The sequence below is a fragment of the Gopherus flavomarginatus genome, chromosome 4, assembly GCF_025201925.1.
Source record: "Gopherus flavomarginatus isolate rGopFla2 chromosome 4, rGopFla2.mat.asm, whole genome shotgun sequence".
Classification (NCBI taxonomy): Eukaryota; Metazoa; Chordata; order Testudines; family Testudinidae; genus Gopherus; species Gopherus flavomarginatus.
In genome coordinates, this window is record NC_066620.1 from 10,793,327 (window position 1) to 10,815,091 (window position 21,765).

At 42.3% G+C, this 21,765-nt stretch overlaps 1 protein-coding gene across 3 annotated transcripts in view; it reads left to right on the forward strand.

Moving 5' to 3' along the window:
- Positions 1 to 12,161: 12,161 nt before the first annotated feature.
- The window catches only part of ANKEF1 (ankyrin repeat and EF-hand domain containing 1), a 30,940-nt gene continuing 21,336 nt past the window's right edge, over positions 12,162 to 21,765 (forward strand). The window contains exons 1-4 of one of the 3 annotated variants that reach the window (XM_050952071.1): positions 12,180 to 12,212; positions 15,038 to 15,425; positions 16,213 to 16,412; positions 19,743 to 19,892. In XM_050952071.1, coding sequence (XP_050808028.1) covers positions 15,080 to 15,425; positions 16,213 to 16,412; positions 19,743 to 19,892 — 696 coding nt within the window. In that variant the 5' untranslated portion in view covers positions 12,180 to 12,212; positions 15,038 to 15,079. Of the gene's footprint in view, positions 12,213 to 15,037; positions 15,426 to 16,212; positions 16,643 to 19,742; positions 19,893 to 21,765 lie in introns of those variants that run through there. The other 2 variants (XM_050952073.1, XM_050952072.1) reach the window with 2 other exon arrangements.

A 21,765-nucleotide genomic window follows, 5' to 3' on the forward strand; every position in this document is an offset into this window, starting at 1 on the left:
AAGTCTGCACACATAGCTTGTAGCTCAGTTTGACGTTTAAGAGGTGCCATTTCTTTCTGTCAATATAGGAATTCATTAAGGGTCTGGTGAAAAATCTATTGAAATCAATGGGAAAAGTATCATTGACCTCAATGGGAGTTGGATCAGAGCCTAAATTCTTTTGGATGTATATGAATTTAGTGCTCACTAAATGTGCTAAATTAACACACGTGAAGCTGCTGCCCCATCAATCTGCATACATCCATACTGGAGACTGCTCCAATCGGTGTTTTCCCCAGGAACTGAAATTAGACGAGATGTTCGAATTTACAGGGGGGTGAAGGCCGAGGAGCAAGACCATAAGGGTGAAGGTGGGCTGCATGGCACCACAGTAAAAACTGAAAAACGTTTCACAATCATTTTATTAGATTTAACTCATGTTTTAAAAATTATCACACAAATGAAAGTTGGCTACTCAAGCCTTCCATGAAGCACTACATCTACATCCTGCTTGGTTTCTTGTTGTAATTTTCACAACTCTGTTAATGAACTTCTCAAATGCAGTGTGTTCATCTTCGGTGGCTTTTCGTGTGTCTGCTATTTCTAATCCTTCAGCTGATATGCTCATTACTTCATTCATATGATCAGGCAGAAGCTGATTTTTATCAGAATGCAAACTTCTATCAGTGATGAAAAAGAACACTCAACTGTAGCTGTTGCTGTAGCTAGGAGTAGCAAGAGATGCATTCCTGCTTCTTTCATCCCAGGAAACAGCACAAAGATCAGGTTGAGCCACTAGTGACGATTAAAAAAGAAGTTGAAGTCAAATCTTCATTCATTTGTTCTATGACATTCCACTCTGTGTTCAAATTCTCCATTCTGTCCTGATCACATGGCAGCCCCATTGCTGGTAGTGCTTCACTCCATTCACCTGTCAGTGTTTTATAAGACGGGCATCTTTAAAAGCTATGTAGAGGTTGAGTAGAATCTAGAAGTCGCTGTTGTAGATTTGTAAGGATCAAGTTTGTTCAGTTGGCTTAACAAACACTTCTTGTCCTCTTCACTTAAGGATTTGATATAAATGCCTTCATTAGTCAACTTCTGGACTGAAGCCTTTGCTTCTTCCAGTATGTTTTCAATGGAGATCTCTCTGATTGATCCAAGTGTAGCTTCTGTTGCTGGACAAAGATCTGCTACTGTTGAAGCAGATGCCTGGATGGCATTCTTTAATGACCCAAGTGGTTTCAACAGTAGACTTACAAAGAGAGAATGGAAATTGTCTTCTCTGAATGTCTTAGCAAAACTAGTCCACCAGCCTCACTACTTAGGTCCATCCCCTCCTGGTAGATACTTTCCAAAGCCAGTAATAACGGCTGCAGTAATTTTAAGACAATAGCCAAGAATCACTCATGAGAAAGCCAGCAGGTTTTCCCAGGTTGGACTAATTTTAACTTCAGTTCCAGAGCATCATCTATTTTTTTTCCCAAGATGTTCAGTCTTTTTGGACTCTTGTTGAAAAAAGAGTATAACGAAGACTTTAAATTTGTGGCTTTTTTAATGTCTTTTCAATATTCTGCAGCTCATACTAGTGCTAGTTGGAGTATCTGCCCTCTGCAGTGTGTATAGGAGAGATTAGGGTTACACTTTTCTCTGAGCAAAGCTTGTACTTCATCATGTCTTCTAGAGAAGTTTGCAGCTCTATCAAATGCACAAGCAGCCATCTGGTTGGGGTCCAATTTAAAAGCATGTAACTCTTCTAAAATGTGGGTTATCAGCGATTCAGCTGATGTGTCTTCTATAACCTGATCATCTAGAAATGCATCTCCTGGCCTTCCACTAACATCAAGATAACGTATGCAATAATTTAATACTTGATTCCCATTTGCACTGGTGCATTCATTAGCCATGTACACAAGTCTTTGTTCATACTTTTCAAACCTATTATGCTTTTTCAGGTACAAGTATTTTACCATATATATGCTTTTAAACTGTGTATTAATGTTTCAATTTCAATTCAAATTTCCAACCAACTAAATGGAATTTTTTTTAAAACAACTAGAACAAATTGGAAAATGACTAAATTGGTAATACCGTACATAACTAGTTGACCGATGGATGGAAGAGTTCAGGGTTGGTGACATTGGGAAACCCCTGGTTACAGGGAAACTGATTTGTATCAGTTGTGTTGGTGATCTCTGTGACACAGATTCTTCCCCCCTTTGAACTGGACTGAGTTCACCAGCTCATTCCAGGCCTGTCACTGAGGATCCTAGATGGTCATGAATTTTTTTCACAGCAGACCTGAGACTGATTTGAACCAGTGTCCATTGGCTAATTTTGTTATTAACAGAGGACTATTAGGGGAGGGAGTGCATAGTACAGGAGTATGTTTTTGTAAGAGTTATTAACGAATACAAAAAGAAATAAGAGTATTTAATTTGAGAAAACTGAGGCACATTTCGAGCTCTGCTTCAAACATGTTGCTGTAATCCTGCCTTCCTACTGCAGGTATGTTCTCTGAAATAATCATTACACAAAGGAACAGCAGTAATTCCTTTGGAAGGAGTTATACTAGTACAAAGTAAGTCACTGAGCACATGAGGTTGGTTGGTAGCTATGATCTGAATCAGGGGCAGTGCATAGCCCAGGAGAAGAATCAAGGAATGCATTGAAACTTCCAGTGTTATAATTCCTCTCCTGAGGGCCCCTTGCTTTGCAGGGGAACAGCAAGTTACTTCATCCCTTGTAGAGAAGCAGTTTACTCCCCCCCGCACCCCATCATGCTTGACTAGCCACATTGGCTACCAAGTAGGGAAGGTCAAACCAGAGCTCTTCTCACTCTGTGGCCCACTCCACCCCTTCCCTTCCACCACCTGCTTGCAGTGGGATTATTAGGTATGTAGCCCCTGGCTCTCCTGATCTAGCCCCGCCTGAGAAAGGCTGCACAGGTGAACAGGGTTGGGGCTTCCCATAGATTTAGCATCCCTCCTTCCCCACAAAGCCAAGTTGCTTTAATCTGGGAATTACAGCCATCTTTTCTTACATTAGAAAATCATAGAATATCAGGGTTGGAAGGGACCTCAGGAGGTCATCTAGTCCAACCCCCTGCTCAAAGTAGGACCAATCCACAGATTTTTACCCCAGTTCCCTAAATGGCCCCCTCAAGGATTGAACTTATAACCCTGGGTTTAAGCAGGCCAATGCTCAAACCACTGAGCTATCCCTGCCCCCTGGTGTAGCTATACATTCTTCACATAGGGTAGGTAAACTGTGTGCCTGGCTCACGTGGGGTTAGCATTTGATACACTCCCACACTGAGATAGCACTTTATGCCTCAAGGAGATCCTTTTAGATCAATAGCACTGCTTGTGGAGAAAGGGACAGCACGTCAGTAGGGGTTTCACAATCCAGCACATGGTCATTCTGCTCCTTCTGTCTCAAAGATGATGTTGCTTTTCCACTACATGCTGTTTCCATTTACAGGTTACATTTCCAAGAGGTTCAGCAACAATTCAGGGTTTGCAGGAAGAGAGCAGGCATTTCAGAAGAGCTGTTTTCTCAACCCACTTCTGTCTGACATGCATTATTATCAGCTGAAAATCGCTTCATTGCTTGCTGCATATGCGATGTGATCAATATTTCATTCGCCTTGTTCATAAGAAATGCTAGATGGATGACTCACTTGAGCCTGTTGTTTCTCATCAGTCTGGCAAACTTAAGTAAGAACCTACAACGCATATTAGTTTACAGTAGTGATAATGTAACAGCAGGGATCACAGGGGGTTGGACATTAGCATATGCAGTATCAAACAGTCTAAGATACACTAGGGTTGCCAACCCTCCAGGATTGGCCTGGAGTCTCCAGAAATTAAAGATTATGACATCTGATGAAACCTCCAGGAATACGCCCAACCAAAATTGGCAACCCTAGCTATGGCTCACGATTACTAACCTGCCCTAACTACACTAACATTAATGCAAAAGAACTACAAAAAGAACTCTTTTCTTACTTTTTTTTTGTCCTAATGATAGTTGTCTACAAAGAACTAATGAAAGGAGTGAAGTGGATCCTGTATTCAATGGGCTTTGGCCTAGGCCCTTAGGCAGGTGGACAAAGAAGACCTAAGGAATGGTTAGGGGACAGTAACTTATATCTCCTCAATTCCAAAGCTTAAGACGCCTGGAGCACCTTTTGGAGAGTGGGTATTGGATATAATAAAGTAACCTTAAAGAGTTAAAGGGTGGAGTCTCCCAAAGCACATTAAAATTCTGATCCTCTCTCTTTTGTGCATCCAGAGCTCCTGCTGAAGCGAGTGGGAGCTTTGGGTGGGAAAAGAATGCAAGGCAGGGCCCGATACTTGTACTTAGGATGTTAGGAGACAAGTAGACCTGTGTGAATAATTGATTTTTCAGTTCCCTGGCTGGAGCCCGACATTGAAACGAGACATTGTTTTAGACTGACCCCAAATTAATTTCCCCTCCCTCTCTTGGTGAAACAACAAAAACCAAAGCCAGAACCAAATTCATTTGGGGTTGACTAGAAGAGAGGTAGTAATTTGAGACGCCCCTTTATGATGTATCCCCAACCCTATACACCCATCCAGCTCCCGTGGCCAGGTTGTGACAGGGAGAAGCTAGGGCTCGATCCAGACCTGCTCTTCCCTACCCGATCCCCACTCATTTGCTCCTGTGAGGTTCTCTGCTCCCTCGTGAGTCTGGAGGAGTGATGTGGGTAGCACTCAGACAGTTGTGCAGGAGCTCCTCCATTCCTACAGTGTCTAGGCACAACCTAGTCCTTCGTTAGGAACAATGTGTTATTTATCTCTACCAAGACTAATACATTCCTTAGCCAGGCTAAAGTGATCTCACACTCCTGCAAGTGTTTAACATTATTTATGGTCCAGATGGACATTACAATTAGCCACATGCTAGGCTTGTGTCCTTGCACTATGCATCAGGCTTGCAAGCTGGTACGGAGAAGAGCATACAACAGTAGGAAGACTCTTGCAGTAACATGGAACTAGATGAAAGAGTACAATAGCAATTAACCTTGGGAAGATAATGAGTGGAGGAGCAACAGGCTGAAGTCACAAACTTGCTCAGTGTAATACAGAACAGCATGTAATACCAACGAAAATCATACTAGGCTCCAAACCAGCTATCACTGAGGTCAATATGGCTGGAATACCACTCTTTGTGTCTCAGTTTCCCCCATCTGCATAATATTTCTGACATTATACAATGCCACTTCATAGTTCTAGTGCTTTGGGATCCATGGATGAAAGTCACTATACAAATTCAGCATGCTGGTATATTGAGACTGCTAGCAGTGTGCTGCTCCTGTCTTGTAGAGAGAACTTCTCCAGTTGCTGTCGGCCTGGTGCCTTTCACCCGCACTGAACAAAGCACTCAAAAGCTCTTATATTTAAATTCCAAGCACTCTGAAGCAGCTGTTATGCAGCAAAATCTTTTCATGAGTAATTAGCTCATCCTGCTGCTGTGCAAAGTGAGCACGTTGGTAGTGGGAGCTTTACCCACCATAATATGAGGCACTCGTGCTGTCTGAGTCATTAAGGTTAACACTTAGCATGTGTAAAACAGGATGAAACAAATTCCCTTCTTACACATTAGTATTTTATTGACATAGTGCTGTTTAGGAACTAATACTTCATTTATTTCTGGTCATCTAACGATCAGAATCTGCTGTTAAAGCCTGAACAAAATGATGCCTCCGGAATCCTGTTCTGTTGATGGATCAGATTCATTCCTGGTGTAACTCTTTGGAGAACACTTGAGTTTGCTCCATCAGTTACAGTTTTCCTTTTGTTTACCACAGTCAAGGGCAGATCCTAGCCTTTGGTTTGGCCTTTTGTGTCCCTCCAGCAGTACCAATAGGGCTGTAAACTGCCCTAAATGGGGCAGCTGAAAATTCACCTCACGTGGGGGAGTCCCCAGCTGGCACAGCCAGCTTTACACAAATCTCTCATGTCCCTCGCAGTGTCAAGATGTGTGCTGGGAGTAAGGGGGTGTGGCCAAAGCATGCACAACTCTAGTAATTCCTGGACAGCTTAACAGACCTTAGGAACTGTTACAAATTAGTGCAGGTTAGAGCAGCTCTGAGGCTGCCCTAACTTATGACATGGGTTAAAATGGCTCTGCCCAGCTCTGCAGATCAAATGAGCACAAAGGTATCATACAGCAGCTTTGCCTGCTCCATTGAGCGCTACATCAATGGCAGCTCGGCCACATCAAAGTAGATCAGGATCTGATTTTTCCTGTGTCTTGATCCCAAATTCTTCACCTCCTCCGGCTGATTGATCCCTCCATCTATGGAAGCTGTTTTTTCCCAGTCACAGATCTTTGTGGCATTGTCAAGGCTCTGCACCATTCATGTTTCCTTAGTGAATGCAGTCTCTCTACCACCTACATGGCATCATACTTGGCTCATCTCCAAAACTGAGCTGTCAACCAAGAAGAGCTTGTTGGGGGTAAAAAGTTGGGAAATTGAGTCACAAGTCCATTTAATTTAGGTTTAATCTATTTTTACCTTTATTTATACAATTGCTGACAGAATTATTGTCACTTATACTGTCTGGAGATACATTTATACCAGACATATAATACAGACAAGATAGAATTGGTAAATTGCCACATTCTGCCATGATAGTTGTCACCCTCTCTGATCTCTTGGCCTGGTCTGGCAGTCCCGTTCTTCAGTTTTCTGGTCCAGTGTCTCTCAAGTTTGGGTCCATGTTCAGTTAGGTCATTTATACATTTCCACATTACAGATTACTTAATCTTTATCCAAGTGGTTTTAGCATGTCAACTGTTTGGATTTTTGGTAACCTATATAGTACGCCTGCACAAGCTTCAGTTACCCAACTTCTAGATACTTCCTGATGAATTTGCAGTTTCTAGCTCATGTTGTTTTTGTGTCACCCTGCCCAGGGCCTTCCCAGGAAAAGGGTGTTTTTTATTTATTATGACACATTTGTGTATCTTTTACTTACATCTTCCAATACAACATGTTACCTTTGTTCTCCCAGCAACAACATTTTAAGCAGATTTGCAATTCTATGTAAAAGAAGAATTGGCAAAGCCACATTTATGCCAGCAAAGACTTGGCCTAAGTGCTACCTCATCTGACTCCTTCACTATACAGAATTACAAATCATTAAAAACATCAAAGTTCCTAATCTTACCATTAATAATTCTCCATTTTATATTTCAGGTCATTCTGTGCTATCCTATTAGAAAGAGCAGGGGCAGTTATGGAAAATATGATGATTCTTTAATGTCAACATTTGTTTTCATCTGTAAACATGGGTTTTTTGTTCAAATCCGACTTTGTGAGTCATTAAAAAGAAACTTCCTGAGACATTTTCCTGTGAATGTATTTTGATGGGTATCTCAATTTTAGAGCCTTGATATTTAGTTGTTTCTAATGGTACCCCAACAAGCCCAGCAGCGTCAGGCTCCAAATCCTGTATAATTCTTTTTGATGATTTTTTAATTCAGAGATGTAGATCCTTATAGCATATGTTGTTGAGAGTTTCTCATGCAGGATTTTGATCTAGTCCTGTCTTAGGAGTGTGGTCAGGGTTGTTCTATAATGTCATAGTGGCAACTGTCTAGGCAGAAACAGACTTCACTCTTGGGGTAAAAATGATGTGAAATACCTAATTGTGTATTCTACAGTGGCTGAAAAGGGATATTTTCCCCTTAAAATCATGAGTCCCCAGCATCATTCTCAAGAGCATGAGAGGATACAGGGCAATCAGACTGCATGGTCTGAGGGAATGAGGCAGTCACTATAAAAGGGGGTTATGCTCCACTTAGAATAGAATACAAATCTCAAAAGTTCCCATAATGTATTAATTTGAAGGTCTCATTCTTATTTTTTGTGTGTGTGTGCTTAATTGGGTCTCCAGTATTTTGGCATGAAACTACATTTCAGATTAAGCAGGTTGGCATTTCCCATCTTGAACTGTCTATTTTAAAACCAAAAATGAAAAAGAAATATTTGCAAAAGTTTCTCAGCATAGAATTTTGCCAACCATGTTAGTGTAAGTCTTGCTTTTGGAAGGTACAAAAATATAGCAATAGTAGCAACAATATGGGTGAACACACTACATTTTGTCCTGCCATACAAAAGCACAGTGACTGTGACACCAGCCTAATGCAATGGGGCATGTACCTGTGCCAAAGCAGGAATGATCAGCTGAACTAAAGTAATAACTGGCCTACAATCTGGCTAACTCAGGTTACCACCGTAAGCATGTGCTAGTTGGAAGCAGTTACCATGCAAATTGCACTCCTGTTAGGAGAAGCAGTAAAGAGCTCATTTACTGAGAGGAAGCAACAGGAGACATCCTGTTTTGTGGCAGCAGGATGGCTCTTCTTTTGGACCTGGATCCGCCTATGCACCGCTGCCCATTCTGATGAAGGTATTTGATACATAGCAGGACTATCAAGTGATTGAAAAAATTAATCACGATTAATCGTGCTGTTAAACAATAATAGAATACCATTTATTTAAATATTTTGGATGTTTTCTACATTTTCAAATATATGGATTTGATTTCAATTACAACACAGAATACAAAGTGCACAGTGCTCACTTTATATTTATTTTTATTACAAATATTTGCCCTGTAACAATAGAAACAAAAGAAGTACAGTAGTATTTTTCAGTTTACCTAATAAAAATACTGTAGTGCAATTTCTTTACGTTATGAAAGTTGAATTTAGAAATGTACAATTATGTACAAAAAATAACTGCACTCCAAAATAAAACAATGTCAAGCTTTAGAGCCTACAAGTCCACTCAGCCCTACTTCTTGTTCAGCCAATCGTTCAGACAAACAAGTTTGTTTACGTTTATGGGAGATAATGCTGCCTGCTTTGTGTTTACAATGTCACCTGAAAATGAGAACAGGTGTTTGTATGGCATTGTTGTAGCCAGGCACTGCTGTAGCTGGCATCGCAAGATATTTACATGCCAGATGCGGTAAAGATTCATACGTCCCCTTTTGCTTTAACCACCATTCCAGAGGACATGCATCCATGCTGATGATGGGTTCTGCTCAATAATGACCCAAAGCAGTGCAGACTGATGCAAATCCATTTTCATCATCTAGGTGAGATGCCACTAGCAGAAGGTTGATTTTCTTTTTTGGTGGTTCAGGTTCTGTAGTTTCTGCATGAGAGTGTTGCTCTTTTAAGACTTCTGTAAGCATGTTCCACACCCCGTCCCTCTCAGATTTTGGATCGAGTGCTGTATCTATCCTTAGAAATCTCACATTGGTACTTTCTTTGCATTTTGTCAAAATTGCAGTGAAAGTGTTCTTAAATCGAACAACATGTGCTGGGACGTCATTCAAGACTGCCATAACATGAAATATATGGCAGAAGACAGGTAAAACAGAGCAGGAGACATGCAATTCTCCCCCAAGGAGATCAGTCACGAATTTAATTAACAGATTTTTTTTTCAATGAGCATCATCAGCCTGGAAGCATGCCCTCAGGAATGGTGGTCAAAGCATGAAGGGGTATACAAATGTTTAGCATATCTGGCATGTAAATACCTTGCAATGCCAGCTACAACAGTGCCATGCAAACACCTGTTCTCACTTTCAGGTAACATAATTTGTAAAGAAGAAGTGGGCAGCATTATCCCCCGTAAATGTAAACAAACTTGTTTGTCTTAGTGATTGGCTGACCAAGAAGTAGGACTGAGTGGACTTGTAGGCGCTAAAGTTTTACATTGTTTTGTTTTTTAGTGCAGTTATGTAACAAAAAAAATCTATATTTGTAAGTTACACTTTCACAGTAAAGAGATTGCACTACAATACTTGTATGAGGTAAACTGAAAAACACAATTTTGATCATATTTACAGTGCAGATATTTGTAATAAAAATAATAATATAAACTGATCTCTGTACACTTCATATTCTGTGTTGTAAATGAAATCAGTATATTTGAAGACACAGAAAAATATCCAAAATATTTAATAAATTGCAATTGGTATTCTATTGTTCAACAGTGCAATTAAAACTGCAATTAATCATATGAGTTAACTGCGATTAACTAACAGACCTAATACATAGCAAGGGTTTGGCCCTATGCTTCAGTTGGCTCTGAAGGTGTTTTAGAGATGTTTTAACAGTTGTTTTGAATAAGTGGATAACTTGCCTGATTATGATAACCAAACTGATGTTAAATGTAAGGATCTGATCCTGCCAACAATCAGTGTCCACGAAGCTCCTGTTGAACTCAATGGGAGTGTTGAGTTCAGACTAGCTGGCAGAGTCCAGACCCAGATGTTGAAATCAAACCTCTGATCAAAACAGACATAGGAGAAATAGCTCACTCATCACAAAGGGGGGAATTTTCAAAACCTTCTAAATGACTTAAGAGCACAAGATTTTCAAAAGGGCTTTGTACTTCAAGTCTCTTACACTTTTTTCCAGAATCTTTCCCCAAAATATCTACTTTGAATGCTCACCAAGTGTGATTTTCAGTGATGCTGCCCCTTGAGGATTTTATATGGCGGTCATATTTTGGAGATTACCCACGCCACTAAGGGGTTCTGTCACCACCTGCCCTGTAACCTTGGGCATCTTTATATTATGCTGCAGAGCCCTGACATGTGCAGGTAGCCTAAAAGCATAAAGGTTTTATCCTGCAAGGAGTAACTAGGTTGGTGGCACCCAGGGTGACCTTAATGGTTTTAGGCTGGCTACAGGTGTCCAATTATTGAGCGATAGCAGCATGGTTTTAAGGCAACCCAGGTTATTGGTCTGGGTGATCCCCAAAACATCACAGCCACATGAAATCGTCAGGGAGCAGCTATGGAATTTTGGGCATGGGTTAGACACAAATTTCATTCACTTCTTTTTCTGACAATAAGCTCTAAAGATATAAATGTGACCTGATCGGAATGTGCTCACATTAGGAGCATTGCTACCCCTAGTGCTGCTGCACGGTGATGTTAAGACCCAACTTGCTTGCACAAATCAAAATTGGGAATGGGGTGGGGGTTAGCGGATGCCTGTTGCTCAGAGGAGCAGTGCATTTTGCATTGTGAATTCCAGGAATCTGAGAACCACACTGTATTACATTTAGTGTGCACATACCTTAAGGGTCTCTTCTTTCCAGGGGACAGCACAGGGAAAAAAGCTATGCTGCTCTTTTTTCCCCTCTCTCCGCACCCCCACTTTCTAAAGCTTTGTGGCAAACTGGGCCCCACCTTGCTCCTGGGCAGAGAGGAGCAACATTCCAAATCAGGGTTAGTGCAAATCTTCCCTGTTGTTTCACGCGGAGTTAGGAACGCAGAATAGGCATGCGTCTGATGAAGTGGGCTGTAGCCCACAAAAGCTTGTGCGCAAATGTGTTAGTCTTTAAGGTGCCACAAGGACTCCTGTTCCTTTTGCAGATACAGACTAACATGCAGGGGCGGCTCCAGGCCCCAGCAGCCAAGTGCATGCTTGGGGCGGCAAGCCGCGAGGGGCGCTCTGCCCACGCCGCGGTGGGGGGGGGGCAGGCAGGGTGCCTTCGGTGGCTTGCCCGTGGGAGGTCTGCTGGTCCCGCGGCTTCTGGACCTCGTGCAGGCACGGCTGCCAGAGATCCGCCAAAGCCACTGGACCAGCAGACCTCCCGGGGGCAAGTCGCCAAACCCAGCCTGCCTGCCGTGCCTGGGGCAGCGAAATGCCTAGAGCCGCCCCTGCTAACACGGCTGCTACTCTGAACCCTGGCAGAACAGGGGGTGAGGAGGGCACAGGGAACTCGAGCAGGGAACTGGGGCTCATGCACGTTGCAGGGACGAGGTGCAGGGGACAGAGGGCTGCGGATGAGGGCTTAGGGTGGGTGACCAGACAGCAAATGTGAAAACTCGGGACAGGAGTGCAGGGTAACAGGAGCCGAGCTAAGAAAAAGACCCCAAAATCGGGACATGTGGCCAGCCTGCGAGGGGTGCAAGGAGCGACAGGACGCAGCTGCCCACACAGCCGGGACCCCGCCCGCTCCACAGCAGCAGCGCGCGCCAGGCGGGAACGCCCTGCGCGGGGCGCCGAGAAGTGGGGGCCAGGCTGGGATTATGACGCATGTGCGGGTGGGGCTGCCGGTTGCTATGGGAGCTGCGGCTAACAGCCTTCCGCGCGCTGCCTGTCCCGGGGCGCGCTGCAGCCTTTCCAGCGCGCGCGCCTGAGCCATGCCGCGCGACCGGGGGGAGGTGAGTCCTGGCCTCGTGCTGGGTCCCCAGGGAGCACGCGCAGGGTCCTCCCGCAGTGCATGTGGGCAGGACCCCCCCCCCCCGGGGGTGTTGCAGTGGGGTAACGTGTTCTCCAGGGCCCGAGCTCTCATGCGGTTCTGGGGGTGCAGCGCCAGTGCTGCGGCCCGCCCCCAGAGGTGGCTACATTTTAGCAGTGGGTGAAGGGGTGGGGGATCCCGGTGGATCGCTGTGGGGAACTTTTTCCAAGTTCTTTTGTAGGAGGAGATGTGCAACAGAAATGCAGGGTGGCTGTCCCTAAAGCCTGCACTCCTGCAGATACTGACACACGTACTCCACTGAACCCTGGCCTGAGCAGGAGTGAAGCCGCGGGGCTGGCCCATCCTTTGCCACTTCTGGTTTGTTCTCCAAGTATCCCTCGTTAGAGTTGGGGAGGAGCATGTCAGTTGGAAATGTATGTTATCCCATCACTGTGTGAATGTATTTCTCATTAATCTTAATAGATGTTGCAGAGGAATAGATACATTAAGCCCCTACTCTTTAACTTCAAGTATCAGAGGGGTAGCCGTGTTAGTCTGGATCTGTAAAAGCAGCAAAGAATCCTGTGGCACTTTATAGACTAACAGACGTTTTGGAGCAGGAGCTTTCGTGGATGAATACCCACTTCGTCAGAGGCATGTCACATTTAACTTTAACTTCAAGGCGTGCTTAGCCCCAGGTCTCCCCATGTGGCGCTCAGGATTGGCCCTTACACTCCAGTCGTGCAATGGATCTGCACAGGCAGATACGTGCGCCAGCGTGGAACCCTGCTACCTTCCATGGAGGTCGACCCATAAGGAGCTCAGAATAGGAACGGGAGATTTAGCAATTACAAATTAAAAACAGACACTGGAGCTGACTTTTAATTTTCTAGATGGGTGCATGAGTCAGGGGTGAAGTCTCCTCAGTGTCCATTTGCCTCTACGCTGTACAGTATATCTCTGTCCAAACAGAACATTTTTTGAGAAGTGACATACAAGCTAAAAATAAAAGGCTTAGAAGGGAAGGGGATATCTAGCTGAGCCGTACCTGTAGCCTTGTAGTTATTTGCTGTACTGGGATACATTTTCATCAGACTTTTTTGCTCATCTCCCATTAAACATGAGTCAAATGGAGCCTTTATTTGTATAAGGGAATAAACACTAGGTATTGTTACATATTAAGTTCTTTTATGTCATAATATAAGGCTCGGGCTTAGATACACTGTCAGTCTGTAAACTAATTAGAAGTTTTAAAATGCCTATTTTTTTCAAAATACAAAGTCTGTGATAACGTTTACTGATTTGTGAACAGTCATTGTTAAAAGGGACATTGTCAACTTGAAATGTAGCTTTTAAAAAAGGAGTAAAAGTAGTTTCAGTATCTGTACCTGTCCTTGAATTTCTCTGCCAATTTTTGTGGTTTTACATTTTCCAGGGTTCTTTTTTTATTTGTGTGTGTTTATTTTTGTTGTTGTTGCTGGGTGTGTCTCCCACACAAACAATGGGCAAGGAGCCAACAATATACACAAAGTGCTGATACATGCACACACTAAACAGAGGAAAAACATTTCCCTTTTCTAAACTCTTAAAGCCTTGCTCTATCAAAGACTTATTGTAATCCTTGAGACTATGTTTGTGAGTAAAACAAAGTGCGTATGTAGGTGTTTGCAGGTTTGTGCCTTAGGTGTTACTGGTAACAATAATGGGGGGAAAATCAGGCACGGTGTGATATTTTTACAGTTGATAATGGCCTTTGAGAAACACAGTGGGGGAGATTTTCAAGGACACAAGGGGCAAATAGGTCCCCACCTTCCATGGAAAGTCAGTGAATGGGAGTTGGACATCATCTACTCACACTTGCTTGCCCTTGAAAAGCTTTCCCTTGTGCATCTAGCTAGTTTGGCAAGTTCCAGGCTGAAACAAGAATCTGCTTAAAAAGAGCTTCCTACTAATTGGTGCACTGGAAAAATAATTAAACTGAAATTAAAATGTTTTTTGTTTCTCAGCCTAGTCCATCACAAAACCACGATGGAATCTGGCACAATTAGCTAGTGTCTCCCTCATTGTTTTTAAAGAGAGAGAGAAGTGTTACAGGTTTGGATTTAGTTTTATTGGCATAGGTATGTGAGATGTTTGCCGGAGTGTACCTAGCTCAAGGCGATGCCATCAGTCCTTCCTCCCAACAAAGATTAATACGTCACAGGTAAAACTGATTAAAACTATGTAATGAATTCCGTTCCTAATATTTGCTGAACAACACAGACTAGCAAGATGCTGAACAATATTAAAAAAAAAATCAATACCAGCTTAGTTGCAAATTACACAGAATTAGAGTTGGTGTTGGTAACATCACCCATGTTTTAACGTTCCCTGACATTTCTCATTTTAGTATCCTGTTTTCAGTTGTTTATAACTTTGACAAACTGTAACTGCTTGGGCTGGAATTTTCCATGCTGAGTGTTTGTCTGAAACTGAATTATTTAGAAAAGTTTCAGCAAAAATGGTTCAGCGATTTTCCAAGAGTGAGTTTTGGGAAAAATGTTGGTTTTTTCCCCAATTTAAAAAAAAAATATTGTACAACCATTTTCACAAGAAATTCCAACTCCTCCGTGCTTTGGAGCAGGGATTTGAAATTTGTCAGGGACGTTGTGCTAGTGTCGGGGGTGTGCCTTCTGCGGCTGTTGGGAGAATCTGCTAAAATTGGCCAAATTATAATCCTCTTTAAAAATCAGTTTGCACATGCTTGGTAGTGATGTTAGGAGAATAACTTCATACCTGGGTTTTTTTGTGTTTTTTTTTTTTGCCCAGAAAGCATTCCCTTTGAAGAAGACTAGCTTCAGTTGATCAAAGATGTCTTTGACGGACAAAAGACTTGAAAATTTGCAGATTTACAAAGTTCTCCAATGTGTTTGCCAGAAGGACAAGAGGCAGATAGAGAAGCTGACCAAACTTGGATTCCCAGAACTCATTAATTTCACAGAGCCTGTCGATGGAGATAGTGCCCTTCATTTGGCATGCATCGCAAATGACATAGACATGTGCAACTTCTTGCTGGAGCAAGGAGCTCATCCAGATGTTCAGGACCGAATGGGACGCACTCCTGCAATGAAAGCAGCTGAGCTAGGCCACGACTTAGCCTTGGATAAACTAGCGAAGGCTGAGGCAGACATGACCATAGTTGATAATGACGGAAAGGGTAAAAAGAGTCCTACTTAATCATATTAGATAGAAAAAGTATCTTTGGAGCCAGAATCAACACAAATTGCAGTCCTGCTTTCTCACCACATATCATGTGCCAGCTATGTTTGTTATGTCCCCCTCTAGTGGCTGGTCAACATAGTGGGTAAGAGTCTTCTGCTGCAGGACTGTTCTTTGGCTCATGTTGCAAAAGTCTGTGGCTTGAACATCCTAAGATTCAACCCAGGGTGGGTGTTCACTACACATCCAACCCAACAAAGCCATTTTTCTTAAGAGCTTTTGTGGTGTTGAAAGTGAAGACATTTTTACTGGATCAGGCATTTAGGTCGTAGCTCTCTCCAATTGTTAGTTTATATGTACCTAACTATTAAGGTCAGATTCTGATACCCTCACTCTCATTGAATATTGCTTTACTCCACAAGTGATCCCGTTGAAATCCCAAATATCATTTCATGTGTTCATTTCTAAAGTCTTCATCCCGTAATCTGATTCAAATGAACAGACCCTTATGCCTGAGAAATGAATGGGTCTCTATACTGGTTCAAGGGGTCTGTCTGTGCAGATCAGATTCCTGAATCAGGGCCTTTCCTGTTACACCTTCTACCCCGATATAACGCTGTCCATGGGAGCCAAAAAATCTTACCGTGTTGTAGGTGAAACTGTGTTATATCGAACTTGCTTTGATCCACCAGGGTGTGCAGCCCCGCCCCCCCGGAGCGCTGTTTTACCACGTTATATCCAAATTAGTGTTTGTTGCTTAACAGCCATTTTGTTTTTTGTTCCAGGCGTTTTGTTTTACTGTATTTTACCTACGAAACGGCACTTCCGCTGTGTTCAGATTGCTTTAGAATACGGCGCAGATGTTAACAACTGCACTATCGATGGGAAGCCAGTATTCCTACAAGCCTGTGAACAAGCACACGAGATTAAAGAAATATGTCTGAAATTTTTGGAAAGAGGAGCAGACCCCAATGCGATAAACCTGGTAGGAATGTTCCTATAATTAAATATGTATACATGCTATTGTAATGCAGTTGTAAGACCACTACAATATATGACCATAAATCTTTAAATTGAAATAATAACGAGACACATCAGGCCGTTAACTTCTGGGCAATGCACAGATTACTGCCACTGATAGCACCTCTCCATCATTCTTGTTTTATTTTACTGAGGTCCCACACCTGGATCATTTATCTCCTGTTTTAGATTTTGGTAGGTTGTGATCCAGTTATTTATATGCATAAAAACAACCAGGTCATCTCCCCAAATGGTGTGAAGTGCTATTGCCCGTTGACTTCAGTGAAGCTGTGTCCATTACACTGGCCGAGGGATCTGGCCTATTGTTTTAAATGTTGAAATTATATCCAATAAAATTAGAAGCATGGTGTGGCCGATCCTGCACGAGAACCAAGGCAGTGAGATGTTACAAGAAACCGTATCCTTTACCCTCCTTTCCATCTGCACAGCTTTGCAAGGGGCAACCATAATCCAGGTCATTTATTTGTTTATCCAGTACAATGAGACATTTTAAAAAAGCCAGACCAGTGCTCCAGGCACATTCAACGTTCCAAATGTTTCAGATAACCACAAATCCAGGAGCTTATCCTCATCACTCTAGTTAAAGTCCAGACATTCCTCATGTGCCCACAAACATCATCCCTCGCCGCATTTTTGTCTCCCAAGATGACCATGCATTAAAGGTTAAGAGACTCAGGCTATTTCAGCCCAAGAGGGGAATGAGTTCCAAGCCGTTCACAGAGAGTGCCCTTCCAGCTGCCCCTCTTTATTAAAGTGTGGGGGCCTCCAATTGGAATGGCTTTACTGACTGTGGATGATATGAGCTCCAGTGTGCAAAGAAAGGAGAGTGTTAGTAGCACAAATGTTGCAAGACACTCAATAGGGAATGGCTTAGGGATATTGCCCTGCTCTCCCTTAGTATCAGCTGGTGGACTGAAGCTGGAACAGGGACCTGCTGGCTATGCCTCTCTTCCCTCCCTCTCCCCGCCCAAAAAAAAAATCTCAATAGCATTTCTCCACAGTAAACTCCCTGAGCCCCACAAGACACATTTAGCCGGCCTGGAATTTGCACAAGCATAATCACTCCAGCCACTTGCCAGCAATACAGCAGCTACTTCCAAATATACCCTTTGAAATAGACCAGAATAATGGATGAACAACCAAATTTCTTTACTTATTAACTATTAAGTTAATCTGCTTGTTTTTATTGGGTCAAAAAGCAGTGCAAAATTTAACAATTTTTTTTAATAAGATAAAAGAATCCCTGGCACCTCCTCCTAACAGTGATAGGCAATGAGGAACCTTTTAATACTGGAGCTTAGCCGTAGGGAATTATTTTCTGCTCAGTCAGTATCTTCACCACTCCCTAGCACAAATAGTTTTCTATTCACTGTGACTCACCGTTTGGCCCCAGCTTGTACAGAATAATTTTCAAAGGAAGAGAGTCGCATTGCCTGGCTTGCATGTCCAGGGTGATGCCAAGGGGAAGGAGATTCTATTTCCTCCACCTCTCGCCAACTAATAATACTTTATCTGACTGGAGAATCTCTTTTATTAGAGTGCTTCACAAACTATATATATATATATATATATATAAGTGTGTGTGTGTGTGTGTGTGTGTGTGTGTGTGTGTGTGTGTGTGTGTGTGTGTGTGTGTGTGTGTGTGTGTGTGTGTGTGTGACACCATTGAAATGTGCCCGCTTCTGGGGTGTAAAGAACAACAGCACAATGTCTTAATAATTCTAGACTATATTCCCCTTTCACATAAACACATTTGAAAGAGACAAAACGTGCAGGCAGCTATGCAGAAAGGTAGTGATCCAAGTAATTCTGCAATATACACTTGGATTGGTGCCTAGCCCCAGGCATCAATAAACCCATCATGTACAGCCCTATCCTGTGGTTATCTTACTGGAATTCAAGCATAAAGCCACACTCCAACATGTGGGTCTGCCGTAGCAAGTAAGGGGCAGAGCGTGTGCCCCTGACTATCCAAGAAGATATGCTGTGCATAAGGAAAGGTCTCTGGGTCACCTAAAGCCAGATATTCCTAAGAGTATGTATTCTGTTGTAACAAAATGTATACAAATGTCATGCATAAATGTGATGTTCGTACTCGTATATGCTAGTTTTGCTTGGGAATATGAGAATACTGGTGGAATTCCCCAAACCCTGCCATATTCTAATAACTCACCTCCTCCTTGACAGAACTGGTGCACTGAATCAGTCTTCCCTTGCACATCCATCTTACCACATGGACACATCTAGCACAAGTGGTTTTCAGGCACATTTTGCAAAAAGTTCTTGGTATTGGCTTGAACAGTTGGTCTCAGCCTTTCCAGATTACTCTCCCCCTTCCACGAGTCGGATTTGTCATGCGTATCGCCACGTTCAACCTCACTTAAAAAGTGCTTGGTTACAAAATCAGACATAAAAATACAAATGGCATAGCTCACTATTACTGAAAAATTGCTGACTTTCTCCTTTTTACCATATAATTATAAAACAAATCAATTGGAATATAAATATTGTACTTCCATTTCACTCTATAGAGCAGTATAAACAAGTCATTGTATGAAATTGTAGTTTGTACTGAGTTCACTAGTGCTTTTTATGTAGCCTGTTGTAAAACTAAGCAAATATCTAGGTGAGTTGATGTACCCCTGGAAGACCTTTGCATACCCCCAGGAGTACATGTACCCCTGGTTGAAAACCACTGGGTTAACGGAGCCTATGGTTCCGTGTCCCTCTCTAGGTCATCTGTGACATGGAAAAACAACGGTACTCTGTTTTAAGTTTGTATCCACAGTTGTGGAACTCCTAAGCAAGATCCAACAAGCCCTTTGAGTGTATGAGAACAATGTCAGTTGCTGGATGAGAAGCACGTCACTGAAGTACCCAAATGGCTGAGCTGAGCTTTTCTGAATATCTAGGGGCTGATCCCATAAACATGCCTCTGCGTAATTTTCCTCAAGTGAGTAGGCACAATGACTTCATAGGGACTACTCACTTGAGTAAAACTATTTGTGTAGTTACTTATAGGGTTGGGCTTATGTGGCTTGATCCTATAGCTCTTACTCAAGAGAAGACAGTGGGACTGCTCACGTGTTTTAAAGACTGTAGGATTAGGTTCTTAAAGGTGACCTGCAGAAGACTTTTGAAATTATTGGGCTTGCACCCACTCTTTTTTACTTCTTTATGATGCATAAAGGAGGCCTTCAGTTCTTCTATCCCCTTGTGACACTGGCTTGGGCTGTCTAACACGAAAACAAACATAAAAAACTTTAATTTGCAGGCTACTGGTCGCACTGCCTTAATGGAAGCAGCAAGAGAAGGCGTAATAGAGGTGGTGCGTGGCATACTTGAAAGAGGAGGAGATGTTAACATATTTGACAATGAAAGACACAATGCTGCACATTTTGCTGCCAAAGGAGGCTTTTTTGAGGTATCTTTGTTGATAGTACTGAAACTTAACTTCAAAGCTACCCAGCCTGTTTTTTTCCCCCAAGCCGAGCAGCTTTGCTGATTAAGCAGAGAAATCAGTATTCATGAATGGCTTCTATTAAACCATCGAAGGGAATTTAGAAATTATGGTATTTCTCTTATAAATCGGCAACAATTTCCTGTGAGGTACCTATAAATGCATGTTCCTACTTATATCTGATGCAGGTGGGCCCATCAGGGCAGAGGGGTCTCACAAGGCCGTGGGTCATGGCTGTCTCTCACGAAGGAAGTATTGCTTGTAGATGCCCAGTGATGGGGGAGCGACTTCTTTTCTTCCCAGTTGTCTCTAAGGCATGTTCAGGACAGCTGTGGATTTGACCTCTGTAACAGAGATCTTTGGGGTAGGAATGGGGGCGTAGTTGCTGCAGATCAGTTCCCACACCTCTGTAATTTCAACAGAGGTGTGGGAACTGATCTGCAGCAACTACGCCCCCATTCCTACCTCAAAGATCTCTACATTTCTGCTATAGAGAAGCCTGAAGGCAATGCCCACCCCATTAGTACCATGTTGTTTGGATCTAGGGTCACTTCCTGTAGCAGTATTGTTCTATCTGTCACACGTAATTGCTTCTTAAAACACAACAGCCTTGGATGGGTTGGTGGTAATAGAGATTGAATGTGGGCATTCTGGATTTAAAAGCACAAGCTCCTACTGCCTGGCTAAGGAATCACATAACTGTAGCAACCTCATAAACTTTTCGATGTAGACTAATCAGTGGAGAGGGACAGAGAGCAGCGCAGTGTGGGCATGGATTACACACTATTTTAATTAGGGTTGTCAAACGATTACAACAATTGTGATTAATCGCCGTTTTAATCGCACTGTTAAACACTAATAGAATACCAATTTAAATGTATTATAAACATTTTTGGATGTGTTTCTACATATTCAAATGTACACACAGAATTCAAAGTGTGAAGTGCTCACTTTATATTATTATTTTTATTACAAATATATGCCCTGTAAAATAGATAAACAAAAGATAGTGCAGTCTACAAGTCGAAGCATGAAGGGACATACGAATGTTTAGCATATCTGGCACGTATATACCTTGCAACACTGGCTGCAACAGTGCCATGCAAACACCTGTTTTCACTTTCAGGTGATGTTGTAAATAAGCAGGAAGCATTATCTCCTGCAAACGTAAACAAACTTGTTTGTTTCAGTGATTGGCTGAACAAGGAGTAGGACTGAGTGGACTTGTAGGCTCTAAAGCAGGGGTCAGCAACCTTTCAGAAGTGGTGTGCTGAGTCTTTATTTATTCTCTAATTTAAGGTTTCGCATGTCAGTAATACATGTTAACGTTTTTAGAAGGTCTCTTTCTGTAAGTCTATAATATGCAACTAAACTATTGTTGTATGTAAAGTAAATAAGGTTTTAAAAATGTTTAAGAAGCTTCATCTAAAATTAAATTAAAATGCAGAGCCCCCCGGACTGGTGGCCAGGACCCGGGCAGTGCAAGTGCCATGGAAAATCAGCTCACGTGCTGCCTTTGGCACACATGCCAAAGGTCGCCTACCCCTGCTCTAAAGTTTTACATTGTTTTGTTTTCGAGTGGAATTATGTAACAAAAAACTACATTTGTAAGTTGCACTTTCATTATAAAGAGATTGCACTACAGTACTTGTATGAGGTGAATTGAAAAATAGTATTTTTATCTTATTTACAGTTCAAATATTTGTAATAAAAAATAATATAAAGCGAGCACTGTACACTTTGTATTCTGCATTGTAACTGAAATCAATATATTTGAAAATGTAGAGACACAAATAATATAATAAATCGGTATTCTATTATTGTGTAACAGTGCGAT